The sequence below is a fragment of the Oryzias latipes genome, chromosome 12 (assembly GCF_002234675.1).
Source record: "Oryzias latipes chromosome 12, ASM223467v1".
NCBI classification, from domain to species: domain Eukaryota; kingdom Metazoa; phylum Chordata; class Actinopteri; order Beloniformes; family Adrianichthyidae; genus Oryzias; species Oryzias latipes.
In genome coordinates this window covers 3,859,570-3,876,392 of record NC_019870.2, presented here as the reverse complement: position 1 = coordinate 3,876,392, position 16,823 = coordinate 3,859,570, and the positions used below count along the sequence as shown (strand labels likewise).

The following is a 16,823-nucleotide window of genomic DNA, read 5'->3' as shown; positions in this document are numbered from 1 at the left end:
GATACAATTTATATTCTGATTTTTTTTGTTGACATGTAAAGAAGCAATGCAACAATTTTACATAATTAGCTATTTTAAAATTAATTTCCAGTTCAGTTTTATGATGCAACTTAAACCTAAACTCATTCATCAAGGCAATTGCATATTTTAAAATTAGTCAGTTTAAACTTTCAGATAGAAATGTTTGAAATCAAATTCAGTTTCTAAATTTCTTTTTTCACAAAATTCTTTATTTCCGTTTTTTGTAAAACTCCTAGTTTTCTGAAGAACAAAAGAAAAATTATTTTACGACTCATTTCAACTCACCTGCTAGGTTTGAAATTGCACCACTTTGTTTGATTTTCCTCTTGACAAAACATTTAAAAAAATAATGTTAAGCAAACAACACTAACAAAATATATCTTAGTTGGATCATCCAATATTTTTCAGTAAAAATGTGAAACAAAATAATACAAAAAACTAACTTCGTAGCCTTCATTTTCAGTTTCCTACGTTTATCTCCTTAAAAAAATCAGAGGGGAATACAAATTTCTTTGTCCTGTTCAAAAAGGCACAGCTCATCCAAATTTAACATATTTTGCTTTTAAACAAAATTAAAACAATTAACCGATTAATGATTGGTAGCTTCTCGTTTTTCAGAATTTCAAAATAAGACAATGGATGTAAAATGCAGGAATTTTATTTTCTGTTTAGAAATGCCAACGTTTCATTTTTAAGAGTTGTGCAAAAATCCAGTAACCACAGAGAAAAGATAGATCCGGAACAGCGATGTGTTCAAGCAGTTTAAAAAGAAACTGTAAATGTTCATTTTACAAAATAAAACTGTATAACTTGGATGATGAGGATTTTTTTTCCTAAGTTCTGATCACAGAATACAACAAACGGAACCTAAATAAATAAATATAAATAGAAAAAAAAAAGAATTTGACCCGGTTGAAGAAAATGTAAGCAGAATATTGCTTTTAAAAATAAAAAAGTTGACTGTAAAACTAGATTCTCCTAAAATTGAACCTGTTTTGGTTTGGTAGCTTCACACAGATGGAGAACATGAAACCGGAAAAATGGATAAATACAGACACGCCTGCTTCAGAGCAGACTCCGACATGTTTAAAAAGTGTAAAACTTTAAAAAAACAAACACAAAAAGAGTCACAAATCTACCAGCTGTTGTTGGAACAAAATATAAAACAGATGCTTCCTTCATCAGAGTTTTACCTTAAAATCTGTCTAACATTTGATGCAGAAGATGTTTTACACTACATTTCAGAGGCCTGATTTCCTGTAAAGCAGAAACAAATAACATCCTCTTTATTTAAATGACATTAGGAAAGAGAAATCCCTTTTCTGCACAGCGGTACTCCGTCTCATCTGGGACAGATGCTGTGGTCGGCGAGCAGTTTCTCCATTCTCTTGATCTTGCGTTTGTTCTTGGGCATGGGCTTGTCGTACATGCCGGTTTTCAGCAGATGCTCCTTGCTGTGATGGATCTGGGCTCCGTGCTGCAGCTGGAAGGAGCACAGGGCTTTCAGCGGCCTCAGCAGAACCTGCGGGCGACCATAAATATTTCAGAGTTTTTTTTCTTTTTTTCTTTCTCTGAGCCAGAAAATGAACACGCAGCCGCATTAAAGCCGTCACGTTTCCGGCGCCCAAGGGCTCACGGCCATCCCACTAAATCCCCTCTGAGGCAGATCGACTTAGAGGGGCAGCCAGAAAACGTTGGCGTTACAGTTTAGCCGCATCAATTTATACGACCAGCCTTTCATTTCAACTGATTTTACATCAAACACACAACAAATCAGCATCTCTAGAGCCAAGAGGTCCTGTTTCAGTAAATCAGGAATTTCAAGTGTTCATCTAGATCTGCAGCAGACGACTACTAACCTGAGGAAGTTGCAGACTAACTCCGATCACCTTTTGATCCATTTCCAAAGCGTTCCCGGTGGTCTTTGAATGAGGATGATCCCGCTTTTACCCCAAAATCAAAAAACCTCTGTCGTTTTCTAAGACATCGTTTCTGCAGAGCGGCTGGAGTTAGTTCCCTTAGAAAATTCACTTCTGAGCTGAGGGACTGTTGGCGTGGAGTAAGCCCGCCCCCACTTCCCATCATCCGTCTGTTTAAACTCTCCCCTGCTTGCTCACAGCCCCTCTCACCCCCAACCTAACAAAGCTGCTGAGCGATGAAGTTTGGATCCAGATTCCAGCTCAGACGTACGCGGATCTATCGGTGTGCATCAGGATGGAGCTGAGGCCCCGCCCAGAATATTTTCTCTGTCAGATTCAATCTTTTCAAGCTGCATTTCTCCCGTCTGCTTTTAGTTCACAACAGTTAGAGGAAAGAAATACTCAGAAATGCAATTTAAGGCTCAATTTTCTTAATACATGTCCTCCATCAGAAAATTTTCACAAGAGTATGTTTAAAACACTAAAAACCCAATTTTCTTTATCAGAGTGGGACCAACAGCACGCCTTGGGTTTGCCACATTGACATAAATCTTCAATTGTGAGCAGATATTTGTTTTAGAGCTATTATCAAACGAAAGTTTAAACTTTAAGAATTTCAACAAGAGAGAAAAGTGTGAAATGTTCATCTCTGTCTGAGAGAAGTGTAGCAAATGTGTAGGGAGGACTTTTACCTCCTTAAAGGTCCTATATCATGAAAAAAAAGAAAAAAAAAAAAAAAAAAAATCGACTTTTTGAGCTCTTCAGTGTATTATAATAAACCCAAAGTGGTATTTTGATCCGTTCACACATTGTTCCTCTAAAAACCTGCACCTCTGAGCCCCTCCTAACCCACGAAAACGAGCGTGTTCTCATATTCCCTTCCAGGAAGAGTCTGCACTGCCAGCTCCGCCCCCCCAGGCTAACACAAACACTTTCTCCGCTGAGGTAGCGGTGATCGGCTAAACGTTTCCTTATATATGGACATCCATCTTTGCAAAAGTTCGGATAGTTTGATTTCATTGGAGAAACGCTGCCAAGGCCGACTCTGGGATGCGCAGTGTGTAAGCTTCAAAGCAGAAATGCCGCTCAGTCCTTAGAAACCGTTCAAACATTTGTGTTTCCAGTCGTGTCCCGACAAAATAAAGGCTGATGTTATTCCCACATATTTACGTGCAGCCAAGATGCAGATTGCACCGTTTCACGCATGGATTTTATTTTCATGCTAATGTTGTTAGCCCGTGTTAGCATACTGCTAATCCTGGCTTCCGGCTCCGTTTTTCAACAGAAAAAGCACTGACCACACGGATTAAAATTAAAATGATGAGCGAACAGGCGCTTCATAATAACCGTAACATTATTAAAAACAGGTTTAGGAGATCATCTTGTATAATACCGAGCTGATGTATGTAGCCTCTCGGCGGAACTAAGTTTCGCTTCCGGTTTTTAAAAACACTGCTGTAATATAATATAATAATCTGAAAAAGTTTTTCTGGGCCCATCTACAAGTTGGATTCTAATCCGACCAATAATCCTTATAAAGATATTTTGCACATGTAACCGCGTTTTATGGTGTCCACTCGCAGCGTGGCGGGGGCGTGGCATCACGATGGTGTCTCTCCATCGGGATGTCAGTCACCAATCACGATGGTAGATCTATGTAGATCTATAATCCTACTTCAGGATTTTACCCATCACTGGTTAATGTTTAGAACATAACCTTTGCACAACAAACACACTAGTTTAACCAAGAAAGGTCAAGATCCTCATCAAATCGATCTATATTTTTGATTTTAGATACTGGTTGCTAATTCCGTGCAAAGCTGCGATCTGTTGTCTCTTCACCTCTTGGATCTCGTCGTTGCGTTCCAGGACAGACAGGGCGACGGCGGCACATTCCAGCGTGGACAGGCAGATGTTGGAGGGTTGGGTGCGGATCACATATTGACTGGAAAGAGTCCTGTTGAGCTGCACCTGGAAAACCAAACCACAATGAGATCAGAAGGGCTGCAGTTGGACCCGATTTGCACGAAAAGTTTAACCAAATGAAGAAGGAAAATAAAGAAACAGGGAAGTGTTTGAAATTGATCATTGAAAAGGAGACCAAACATTTCTCTTCAAACTGTTCGGACCTGTTTAGGGAGGTGGAACATGCTGTTTTTCAGGAACATGTTCTTGGCTTGGCTCCAGGTGCCGTCTATGATGATCACATTGTGATTTATCGAGCCGACATCTTGACACCGAACCAGCTCCTCCAGGTTCTGGGACTTGGGACCAGGGTAGAGGATGAGCGTTCTGCTGTCTTGACAGACGGCGGCGAGCTCCGGGTGTCTGCGTGCAATTATATAATAGCAAGCCCTAAATATATTTAAGGACATTTGCATATATTTTCATTAGGGCTGCACAATATGAGGAAAACTCGCGATATGCAATATAACTTGCGATACGAGAACAAATGGCAAATAAAAAAATCCTTTCCATTTCACTGCAACAGTTTAATTTAAATAAGAGTCAACAACTAACAATAAGAGCTCCACCCGATTGGTCAACAAGTTCAGGGCTTCATCTGATTGGTCAAATGTGTAAAAGGGATTTATTTGATGCGTTAAATTCGTCAAGCTGCCATAAGATTGTTTTAGCACATTTAAGGTAACCATTTATTGCAATTGTTGCGATATCCGTATTGGGTTTTATTGTGCAGGACTAATTTTTATTGAAAATAAAATGCCACTTACTTACTTTTCCTCGCTGAATCGTCGTCCTACGATGATGTTGCATTTTCCTTGAGGCAAACAGGTGGCAAGAAGAGGAACGGTGCGCAGAACTCTGCTTTCCTGAGGCAAAACACAAACCGTCGCTTTATAGGACATCGTTTCTGCAGAGCGGCAAGAGTCCATTAAGAATTCGCTGCTGGGTTGTGGGCGGGACAGTATTTGTTGCTGAGATCTCTTTGTTTACCTGCTCTCCCGCTAGCTTACAGCCCCCCTCTCACCCCAAACCCCACATTACCGGTGTAGGTACCGTAACCATTCGGCCTGCAAATGCAGCTATGGAGGGACTTTTGTGCCATTATTCCAAGAGCAACACTCACTGTTTAGAGGGCAAAATTTTAAACATTTTGTGTGCTCAAAAAATTATTTTGAACTTGAAATAGAAAAATCCCTTTGAAGCTAAAAAATACAAGCAAGCAAACAAAAAAAACTTGTAATCAAAACCCTTTTTGAATCCAATCTACAAGCTGATTGGAAGAGTTTCTGACCAATCAGCTTCAACCGTCACGTCCATGTCTGATCAAATCAAACTTTATTTATAAAGCACTTTTTCCTATGCTCCTCCAGTGCTTTACATTAAGACAAAACAAAATCAATAATTTAAAAACAAGCACAAAAATTACAAATAGCTGGCTTTTGCGGCACATTTGTAACGGGGTGCCCTCGAATTTGTTCGGTGAAAATTGTTTTGTTTGTATGTATTTTTGAGCCTCAAGTGCATTTTTCTGTTTCAAGTGCAAAATAATTTTTGAGCACACAATATTTGAAGGTTTTAGGAGTATTGTGCTTGGAATAATGGCACATAAATCACTCCATAAGGCTGGGAGCTTTGAAAAAAAAAAACATAAGGTATTTTTTTCAAAGGAATTATTTTCATCTGCTCCTGATTCACACAATTAGATTTTAAAAAATTGCAATTTTAAGCTCAATTTTTTTATATCTGTCCTCCATAATGCAAAAAAGCCACAAATACAAGTTAAAAACGCAATTTTTTTTAATCAAAGCAAGTCTTTTTTTCCCTTCTTATGACTGTTTTTAAAGAATAAACTTTAGTAACAAATATATATATATATATATATATATATATATATATATATATACATATAGAGAGACTTCAGAGGAGCCAAACACCAACTCCTGGTCGACAGAACAGTCGCTCAAGACTGCAAGTCACGACACACCAACCTGTGCACAGCCTGGATTGATTACAAGAAGGCCTATGACTCGATGCCACACACATGGATCACTGAATGCTTGGAGCTGTACAACATCAACAGGACTCTAAGAGCCTTCATAGGAAACTCAATGAAGCTGTGGAAAACCACCCTTGAAGCCAATGGGAAGCCACTTGCACAAGTGTCCATCAAATGTGGGATATACCAAGGTGATGCTCCGTCCCCACTGCTGTTCTGCATAAGTCTGAACCCCCTCAGCCAAATAATCAACAAGACTGGCTATGGATACCGACTCAGAAATGGGGCCAACATCAGTCACCTCCTCTACATGGATGACATCAAGCTATATGCTAAGAGCGAGCGTGACATTAACTCCCTGATCCACACCACCAGGATCTACAGTACTGACATTGGGATGTCATTCAGGCTCGAGATAGTGCAGCCGGATGGTGACAAAGAGAGGCATGTAGTCCATACACGAGGGGTCTCTCTTCCAGAAGGAACAATAGCAGAAATTGAGGACAGTTACAAGTACCTTGGAATTCCCCAGGCAAATGGCAACCTGGAGCAGGCAACAAGGAAAGCTGCAACAGCTAAATACCTCCAACGGGTAAGGCAAGTCCTGAAAAGCCAGCTCAATGGCAAAAATAAGACCCGGGCAATAAACAGCTACGCACTGCCAGTTATCAGATACCCTGCAGGAATAATAAGATGGCCAAAAGAAGAGATACAGACCACGGATGTTAAAACACGAAAGCTCCTCACCATGCATGGAGGGTTCCATCCCAAATCCAGCACCCTGAGACTGTATGCTAGCCGCAAGGAAGGAGGCCGAGGACTAGTGAGCGTAGAAGCCACTATCCAGGATGAAACATCCAAGATCCATGAGTACATCAAGCTCAAGGCCCCAAATGACAGTGTTCTCAGTGAATGTCTCAGGCAATGGAGAGCAGAGGACACAGTGCTGGAGGACAGATCCTCATGGGAGGACAAACCCCTGCATGGGATGTACCACCGGACCATAACTGAAGTGGCTGATATCAAGAAGTCCTACCAATGGCTAGAAAAGGGCTGGCCTACAGGACAGCACTGAAGAACTCATCCTGGCAGCTCAGGAACAAGCCCTGAGCACCAGAGCCATAGAGGCTCAGATCTACCACACCAGACAAGACCCAAGGTGTAGGCTGTGCAAAGAGGCCCCTGAAACAATCCAGCACATAACTGCAGGGTGTAAGATGCTGGCAGGGAAAGCATACATGGAGCGCCACAATCAAGTGGCTGGAATAATATACAGGAACATGTGTGCAGAATATGAACTGGAAACCCCAAGGTCAAAATGGGAAACACCTCCGAAGGTGGTAGAGAATGAGAGGGCAAAGATCCTGTGGGACTTCCAGATCCAGACTGATAGGATGGTAATGGCAAACCAACCAGACATTGTAGTGGTGGATAAAGAACAGAGGAAAGCCGTTGTGGTGGATTTGGCAGTGCCAAGCGATGGGAATATCAGGAAGAAGGAACATGAGAAACTGGAGAAATACCAGGGACTCAGAGAAGAACTGGAGAAAGCCTGGAAAGTGAAGGTGACAGTGGTGCCTGAGGTAATTGGAGCACTCGGGGCAGTAACCCCCAAGCTGGAGGAGTGGCTACAACAGATACCTGGAAAGACCTCAGACCTCTCAGTCCAGAAAAGCGCAGTGCTAGGAACAGCTAAGATACTGCAGTACCCTCAAGCTCCCAGGCCTCTGGTAGAGGACCCGAGCTTGGAGGAGAAACCACTCGCGGAGGGTGAGAGGGGCGATATATATATATATGTGTGCAGACAAACACACTAAACTAATAATAAAGGTGAAGGATTCTGCTAAAGTTTCAAAAGTTACCATGTTTCAACTGTTCTAGCAGCTTTTTTGTTAGTAGTAATTAATAATATTGGCATAAAGAATAGTTTATTTCTGGAAAATGTAAAATACTGTTATTTTCTGAGGATATTTACACTTGTGAATGAAATATTTAGCCATAATTATAAGTAGAGTAACTATACACAATCTTTCTGCATTAAATCTCCCTTATGTAACAAACCCAAAACTCATATGTTCGTGAAATAATTTATAGTCTTCACAGAGACGGGTCGTAATAAAATAAGTCAAATCTTTTCTAAATGTTTGAGTGAAAGTGCAAAATCAAAAAAGATGAGGTACAATTTCTGGCGAGGAATAGCAAAATGAACAGTTTATGTCCAGATCTTTTTTTAGATTTGGTAAAATGTATGAATAATTGTGAAAGAAATGTATTTAATTTTATTGCTGATTAAATATTTTTGGGGCAGGGACCAAACTTTTTACACTGAATTCACACAAGTGAATCAAAGTTAGTCTTGACTAATAAAAGAAAAACATTGTGTCGATTAAAAAAATACATTTTTGTAAAAGAAAAATACTAGAAGATGAAGCCAGAGTCAGACTTTTGACCAAAGTTTTATAGCTAAATAGAAAAAAATTTAAACATATAGCTTTGGAGGCTAACGCTAGCTTACCTCTGCGGGGTGCTGTACCACGTACAGACAGGTGGACACCTCCAGCGGTCGAGAAGGAAGGAAGGGACAGAGACACACCTTCTGAGGGCGACTGCATGGAAGAAAGTTCAAGCAGTGACATCCCGGTTATTTCTCAGCCTAAAGCCTCCATGTTTATTTCAGCTTTTCTTTAACGACACGGGCCTATCGCCTCATAAATGCAGTGAACGGACATCCGGGACTCGGGGTTTCCGTCCACAGCCTCTCTGCTATCCCGACTAACTAGCATTAGCTTCACCGTTATTTAGCTCACCGGCACCGTAAACACGTCGGTCTCCTCTCTTCCACTTCTACCGGGAGAGCAGCCAGGTCCCCGAAAGCGTCGACTAAACCATCGCCTGCGGGATATTTGTCGCCGTTTTCGTCCCCGTTTTCAACAGGAGCAACCGTGGAGGAGAACCTACAGTGAACATTGTCCATTGCTGGGTTAGCATAGGCGTTCAAAGTGCCTCGGTAACCGGGATTAATGTTCAACAAAAGACGTTAAAGTCAACCAAATTATCTTTTTTATTAAACATGATGATTTAATGCAGGGGTTTTACACATCACATACTAAAGAAAATGTATTTTCTTGCGGTGTTTTCTATTTAAATCATTAGATGGAAAATTAAAATTTTAATGTCAGACCCCCTTTAAACGCAGCACGAGTGTCCAAACTACAACCTCGATGCTGTCGGCTAAAATACCTCCACAAAAAAATAAATAATAAATAAAATGAACTGATATAATATAAACCCTTTTCCTGATCCCAAAAAAGCGAGCATACTTAAACGGTATGCCAATCAGGGCACAAGTTGTAGGACTGTTTATTTTTCAAACAGTCGGCTTTCTGCTGCCACCTACCGGTGAATGAACAAACTACAAGGGTTGGTCAGGTTCAACATGCGTGGGTTTTACTCCAGAGGGCGCCGAATTTCAGCAGTGCACCACATAAATCTGTAGAAGTAAAATTGTTATTTTACAAAAAAATATATATTCATACTGCACCTAATAGTTTGTGTGTACCGTTTACACCTTTATCATATGTGATTTGTGCATTTCTATGCGCATGTGTCAGCAAAGGAGGCGGGGCTCCAGATCGCATTTTTTGAATCAGGTGTAGGCATCAACTGCAGTTGCAATTGATTTTTTCACATCTTTGTTCAATTTGAGAAAACAAAATTTTTGTTTGAGTGATAACAAAATTTTACATACACACCACCAGCTTAATTCTACAACCACAACCTTTGACCTCGGTAAGAGGCCGCCATTCTTGAATTAAAAAAATTATTTAAAAATCGCCTTTAGTACCAGCTACAAATTTAAACTCTTAAGGATTTTTATCTATAGCCTACTGACTGCTCGAGCATCATTGGGGAGCTACTTGGGAAAAAATGTTGGTTTTAAATTTGGAGTGTGCGAGCTCACAAAAGTGGCGCTCCTTTATGGCTCACACATTTTTTACAGAAGAATTGTGAAAATTTAATACATGAAATGTTAGGGTAAGCTGAAAAAAGTGATATGACATACGGTATGAAAATATCTGTAATGTGAGCGTGGTTAACAAAAAAACTTCAGTTGTTAAGGAAATTCAAAAATTTACTTTTGCAGATTCTTCAAAAAATGACATAGACCTCTTGTTAAAATAAAATATGTCCAACACAAGAGGCCCTCAGCTCTCATCTGTTTGCCTAGCTGTTGGACAGGACAAGTTATAAAAAAAAAAAATGACATAGACCAATTCGTCACCACCAGGCAACCCAAAAATAAAATGGTTGCTATGGAGATAAAGCCAACAGAAAACTTGCATTTTGAAAAAAAGTGTTGTTTTTGTAATGAATTTGTCACACGCACTTCTGACCAGGCTGGGAGGGGCAAAAGGGGTGATTGAGGGGCCGCTTAGCCTGTGGGGACGAGTAACACCCTTACAACGCCGCTTTAGGCTTTAATCTTGTTAGATTCTTTAGCAGAAAATAGAAATGAAAAACTAAATCTGAGAAATTAATATTTAGCAAAAAGGGGCTCCGTAACAAAGGGAAAGCCACGACTTCTTAAAACTTTTAGAACTGAGTAAGCATTACGAAAAGCTCCACAACAACGGGTGTTGATCTCTTATCTGTGACTGTTTATAAGTGGGTGCTGCACACAGTCTTCTGAGACAAGGTGTCAGGTTAAAGGCCAAGGAGGCTTATTTATAGAAGACGGCACACCCCGCCGTTTTGCACCGTCACTCCTTGTGACCCAGACTTCTACATGCACTATTGCTGGAGGGACCTGGTTTAAAGTGGGTCTTCCGTCAGAGTGACACCAACACTTTTTGAAGACAAACTCATTCATATTTGTGTGTGTGAAGCTGGCAGGAGTTTCCTCAGATCTGTCACAGAAGTTTCTAGATTAAAGGATGATGCACTGCCCCTTGGTTTTGGTCGGAGGAACAGCGGCTGAACCTTCCACTGGCTTCTCTGGATTGACCTCCGTTTCAACGTCTGCCTCCTTCGGGTCATTGTGTCCCGCCGCCACTGTGTCCGCCTCAGTCCTCGTTTCCTCCTCCCCTGTTTTCTCGCCGTTCTCGTCTGCTGTGGTTGTTTCGTCGCCGTCTTGAACGCCGTTACTCGCAGAGATCTCCATTTTCAGCGCGGTCAGGATGGCCTCGGACAGAGCCGCCTCAGAAATTGTTTCCCCGCCGTCGACACCGTCCCTGTCGTCTGTCGTCTCCGCTGGTGATGCCGTCTCCTTCTCCTCCTCCCTCTGCTCCTTTCCTCCAGCTTCCTCTTGGTTCTGCATCGGAATACCGTCGACTGGAGTTAGAGGAGTAAGATCTAGCCTTGCTTTAGATGTCGTCTTCTTCCTGGGAGGGGGATCTGGTTTGCTTATGGCTGCCTCGTGTTTCCATAACTCCTCGTGTTTAAACACATCCTCCTCAGCGGTGGGAGGATCGTCCATACCTCCCCAGTCTGGTTCCTCAGGGGGGAACTCAAAGTTTGATAGGCTGAGTGGATCCAGATGGACTTCTGGGACTTTCTCTTCTGCAATGGAGACACTTTTTTGTACCTTGGGGATTTTCTTTGAGATAACTTCTGTATCGTCTTCTTCCAAAGGTGGAGGAAGACGTTCGGCGTCACATGGGGAAGAATTGGCGCTGGACCTGAAGAAGTCTGTGATCTCCTCTGTTTGCTGCATTTCCGCATGTTCGCTTCTGGGCAGAAAGTCTTCGACATCAAAGCCGTCTCCTGTCAGAACCCGTGGTTCTCCCTCTGCTGGTTTTTCCTTGTCTGAATGTTCCGCCTCCACCACCGGGGTCTCGTCTATGAGAACAAACTTCTCCAAATATCCCCTGGCCTCCCGGTCTGAGTGTCTGCTGTGGAAGGACTTCTCAGACGTCACGCTTTCCGCGTCCTCCTCTTTTTTCCGGCTGCCCAGCGCCTCCTCGTACAGGTCGGTGTAGAGGAAAGCCATGGCTTTGGGCTCCTCAAGCAAAATTGGATCAATAATTTTTGGAGGTCCTTCGGGGAGGAAGATAGGAGTCAGGATGTCCTCTTGGCTTCCAAACAGACTGGAACCACTTGGCTTGGATGGAAGTCTGGATATTGAACCGGCAGCTGCTCTGCCTCCATGCGCTGAATCCAGGCTCTTCATTGGATTGCTGTCGGTGCCGGCGTAGAAAACATCATCCAGAAGCTCGCTGGTGATTTCTCCTAAACTGACAGTGTCCGACTCGTCTCTGTCCATGTTTGCGCAAACAGTGACATCTCCAACGTTTCTTTGAGTTTCAGTATTGTTGGTCTCTCCAGGGGCCCCCGCCTCTGGTACCTCCTGCCCAGGTGAGATCATAGCAGGACCCCCAGGGGCCTGAGCATCAACCAGGAAGAAGGCTTCAAAGTAGTCCAAATTCCCGACAGCTGCTCTTCCTGGAGGCCTGGCGACTGGAGCTCCTGGAGGATCCATCGTACCTTGAAGTCTGACTCTTGGAGATGTGGCTGGTGGAGCTGACTGGACTTCAGGTTCACCTAAGGTCAGCGTTTCGTAGTCTTGGATTTCCTCACTGGCTCTGGGAACAGGAACTTCCTCGAGGTACGACAGGTTGTCCGCCATTTCTCTGCTCTCCTCCTCGTCCACAGTGGCCATCTTCGGTGGGACGACAATGTTCAGGATTTCTGAGCCCTCTGACACGATGCTGAACAACCGCTGCATCTTGTTTTCCAGATGATCAGCCTCCTCCTCTTGTTCTCCTTCTGCGTCCGCTTTCACATTCGGCTGAGAGACTTCCACTAGCTCCGGTCGTCCTGAGATGTTATCTGAGCTCAGCTCCAGGACTTCTGGACGTTTTCCCACCCTGCTCTTCTGACCGGAAGCCCTCTCTTTGGTCTTCCTCTGTCTTGAAATCATCTCCTCGTCCATCTCAAAAATGATCTTCCCAGCTGGGTGTGACCCCGGTGTTGCAGGTCGGACGGGAACCGGAGGGGTGAAGTCTCCAGCTTCAGAGGCCCACGGCGTGGCAGAGCGACTGGGGTTCGTCTCCCACGCGATCCCGCTGTCTTCCCCCTGCATCGTCACCATGGAGAAGGAGGAGTCCATCATCAGGCACTGCATCTTGGGGCGGACGCTGTCGTCATGGACGGCCTCACGTAAACTGAGGACAGAGGGATGGTGGGATCAACACGGCAGGAGCTCCATTCTGGATCTGCATGGATTTCTGTTTTTCAAACACAATTCCCATTTCCTCCACTTTTTATTGTTTTTATTTCTTATTTATTATCTGGTCCAAAGCATCTTCTTCTGTTTTGTTTTTTGGTTCACTATCTAAGGCAGATTTGTTTAAACATTTGGATAAAACTTTTTTTAAATATAATTTTCCATGAATGTCAGGAACCTTTTTGGAAGTTAGGTCGAATAAGATCTTTTCCTTTTAATGTAAACATTTTCTAAATCTTAAATAATTGGGTTTTTTTTTTAGAAAAAAAAAGTCTCATGCATGGTTTTAAGGTACAACTTCATTTAGGGGTTTTATATCTAATTGGACTTTTGTTGTTGTTGTTTGTTCACTTTTGGCAGGCTTTTAACAAATAGCAAAAAATGGAAAAAATAAAAGAGAAAAAATACAATCATTTGATCCCGCGGGTTCTCCAGGGCTAAGTTGGCCCTGAAGCTTCTCACAACAATGCTTTTATTTGAAGAAAACAGTTAAAGTTTAGCCTCTTGAGCTGAAAGGTCATCAAGCTGCAGCTTGTGTAGAATTATTGTTCATTAAGATGACAGAGCTTTAACATTTTAGATGATGTTGCTACTAGATTTTCCATTTCCTCCTTATTTTTTCTTTATTATAGTATCTTCTGCCATTTTTTGCCGCTTAACTATCTGCTATCTGTTTGGTGAATCAAACACATCTTTCCTGATGTGAAGAAGCCCCAAATCATGACACTAACACCATTTATCTGGCATTGGAGATCCCTTATAATTAAAGACTTAATGACCAAGTTAACATTTAGCCCAATTAGTGTCTAGAAAATTGTAATTATCGTCCTTCTCCCCCTGTGATATATCTGTTTTTACTGTGTATTTAAAATAACTCTTTTTGTTTTTTGTGGTACGAGACTCATTTGCATATTTTAAGGGGGCTGTGTTTTTTTAAAATAAATCATTACCCAAAGACTGGCATTTTTTGAGAATTGATAGTTTGAAATCCATTACAGTTAAAGACTAAACCACCCAGTTTGTGTCTCATTAGGCTGCAAAAAATGTCTTAAGAATATAATTGTCTTTTTTTGTCTATTGTTTTTTACCATAGATTTAGCAGAACTCTTTTTTTGTGTGTTGCAGGATTTATTTGCATGGGGGTGGGGGGGGGGATTACTTGTGTTTTAACTATAAAAATATTTACCCCAAAACTGACTTTTTCCTTGAATTTAAGTCTTTCCGCAACAAATTCTTTCCCTTAAAATGCTGCCAGTTTAGTAAATTGAGCCCATTCTAATGCTTACAAGCCCCATATCATGACACTACCACCTTTTCCACATTGTCACCACTCAATGGAAAGTTAAGATTGATCTCAGATTCATGTCTAATCAGACCACATTTCAAAAATGTTACGATTTTGTTCCAGTGAGCAAACTTTAGATCATTTGTTTGAGGTTCTGCGCTGCTCTGATGGCGTTCTTTGTGTATTATTGTTGGAACAGATTAACTTTTAAAGCATCTAGAGAAATACAATTGATAAGGTAATGATCCTTTCATTGATATATTTTTTCAGGAAAAAAAACATATTATAATCAGAGAATCCTTCCAGCTGCCTTAATTCACAGTTTATTTGAATTTTTCTTTTATCATTTTGGAATTGGTAATTTCTGAGATAGTTGTTAACAAGGTCTGACGTAAAAACTCAAATGTTTCTTCAGTCTAACTGTGATCTGTTTCCCAGGCTTCAGGTTACAGCTTCTCATCCAGAAACGATCTGAAAGTACCTCCTCCGTAGGTTTTCCACTTCATCGCCGCCATCAGCGCTCTGCTCTGTGACCTCCTCCTCCTCCGCTGTCAGCATTGTCATCTCGGGGTCGACATCCTGCCGTGAGAAGTCCTCATTCGCAGCATCCATTGTCTGCAATCTCCTGATGAAGTCGCTGGCCCTCTCCTCGCCACTATGTTGATCTCATTCTGAGCGGGCATGCTCAGGTTTTCACGCTCAGCGTAATCTTGAAATAGAAAACCGGGCTTCCTATGTTTCATCTGAAGCATTGGCATGTGAAGAAGTGGATGTGTCATCTGTTTGCTGGGTTGGATCTTTTGCCTTTTCTTCAGAGGAACTACAGGGTTCATGTGGGTTTACACAGACAAGCTAAATCTGTTTTTCTAGACTGGAATAATTCTCAAAATTAGACTAAAAGGTCTCTGCCATGTTTGTCCCCGTGGATCTATTTATACATGTGGGCTGGGGGCCTGTATCCAGTGTCAACTCTGTGTTGAATGTGCCCAGTTTGGTTTTTAGCTGCACGTCATGTCAACATAAATAAAAATGAGGGTGGGGGAAGAAGACTGACAAGTCCTAATTAAAACATATAAATGTGGTCTAATACAGAATTATTGGATAAAATGTTACTGGATAATACTGGATTTAAAGGGCAAATTTCAGCTGAGTGACATAATCTAGGACAAAATTGTTAATATTTATACCATCATCCGGGAGAAATCTCAGTGGCTGCAGGATGTCCATTTTGTAAGGGATAATGCCCGACGAGGTGTGCTTCATCAGAAATTAACGGACGACGCGGAAGCCTGAACCGTGACGTCCGTTAATTTCTGATAAAGCCTTGGGAGGGCATTATCTCGCTTGTATGATGGTTACTTATGAAAGAAATGTGTATTCAATCTAGTGTTCGTACCTTAATCGTGTTATTTCTGTAGGTTTAAATCCCGTGTTCACAAGAAGTGGACTAGTTGATAGGTGGTGTGATGTGTTGTCATGGTATTGACCTTAACTCAAAGCAGAGGGCAGATGGTTTCATAAACCAGGGCCAGAACAGCCAATTTTCTCTGCTTAGACTTATACTATTTTGTATTAATACTGCTATGCTAAAAAGGTAGATTTTCCATTATTGTCATTATTATTAACACTATGGTGTATAAGTACTATAGTGCATGCAACTTACTGTACATGTTTGAAATAAATGTAATAGCAATTAGTTGCTAGTACACTGCTAGAAGTTTGAAGCCGGGGAAAGTATGGTGCACTGGGGTTCTGTCCTCTATTCTCATTAAAAAGCAAATAAAGTGGATTTCCTGCAGCAAAACTATAAAACACAGGATAAAGACAATCCTCGTGGTTGCAGGTTTGACTTCAGTACTTCTTGGGCAGCAGCCGGCTGACAGTCACAGCGGGTCGGTGTTTGTTTGGTCATCTGATCGGTTTTCTTGTCAGTAATCAGGTGAAGGATTCTCATCCAACCTCCCAGAGGAGAAAAAAGAAATCAAACATGATTTTGATTTAGGCGCACGGAGAAGAGAGAACTCACGGACTCCAGCATGATCCTGTTCACAATCTACTTTGTCAACAAAGCAATAAACAAATACAAAAATATTTAGAAAAGCAATATGAGCAAAGATTCTGACAAAAAAAAATCTAGTTTTTTTTTGTCAGAATCTTTGCTCAGAGTGGTTTTAATTGTGATGACATTGGTGTGAAATTCGGAAAATGTGATCATCACAACACAAAAAAAATACTAATAATCAATCGAAACATAACAGAAGCTCAATTCAAATTTGATTTTTATGCTTTTTCTTGTTTTTATGTTCTCATATCTTTTCTTTATTGTTATGAACCAGTTTAGTCAGCCTAGACTGCAAAATAGTGCCATAGAAATAAGCTTAAAAAGACAGAATCCGATCATTTACGATTATA

The 16,823-nt window shown here is 41.5% G+C and overlaps 2 protein-coding genes across 2 annotated transcripts; both read right to left on the bottom strand.

Moving 5' to 3' along the window:
• Positions 1 to 663: 663 nt before the first annotated feature.
• On the bottom strand, positions 664 to 9,482 carry dtwd2 (DTW domain containing 2). The gene is made up of 7 exons (XM_020707486.1): positions 9,299 to 9,482; positions 8,709 to 8,855; positions 8,417 to 8,507; positions 4,677 to 4,771; positions 4,070 to 4,268; positions 3,783 to 3,911; positions 664 to 1,543 (listed from the first exon to the last, which is right to left on the bottom strand). Exons 1-7 carry the CDS (start codon positions 9,337 to 9,339, stop codon positions 1,364 to 1,366), a joined length of 882 nt encoding a protein of 293 aa, XP_020563145.1. The 5' UTR covers positions 9,340 to 9,482; the 3' UTR covers positions 664 to 1,363.
• LOC105355190 (cardiomyopathy-associated protein 5) lies at positions 8,939 to 15,606 on the bottom strand. The gene is made up of 2 exons (XM_011481465.3): positions 14,893 to 15,606; positions 8,939 to 13,064 (listed from the first exon to the last, which is right to left on the bottom strand). Exons 1-2 carry the CDS (start codon positions 15,021 to 15,023, stop codon positions 10,829 to 10,831), a joined length of 2,367 nt encoding a protein of 788 aa, XP_011479767.1. The 5' UTR covers positions 15,024 to 15,606; the 3' UTR covers positions 8,939 to 10,828.
• Positions 15,607 to 16,823: the final 1,217 nt, after the last annotated feature.

Bases quoted from the DNA above. Each gene is read 5' to 3' on its own strand.
- dtwd2 (XM_020707486.1), bottom strand. From the start codon at position 9,339: ATGTTGAACCTGACCAACCCTTGTAGTTTGTTCATTCACCG. The intron at 8,508-8,708 runs GTGAGCTAAATA...TCTTCCATGCAG, and splicing joins CCGACGTGTTTACGGTGCCG to TCGCCCTCAGAAGGTGTGTC. The intron at 4,772-8,416 runs GTAAGCTAGCGT...GTTTTGCCTCAG, and splicing joins TGGTACAGCACCCCGCAGAG to GAAAGCAGAGTTCTGCGCAC.
- LOC105355190 (XM_011481465.3), bottom strand. From the start codon at position 15,023: ATGGATGCTGCGAATGAGGACTTCTCACGGCAGGATGTCGACCCCGAG. The intron at 13,065-14,892 runs GTACTTTCAGAT...CTCTGTCCTCAG, and splicing joins GTGGAAAACCTACGGAGGAG to TTTACGTGAGGCCGTCCATG.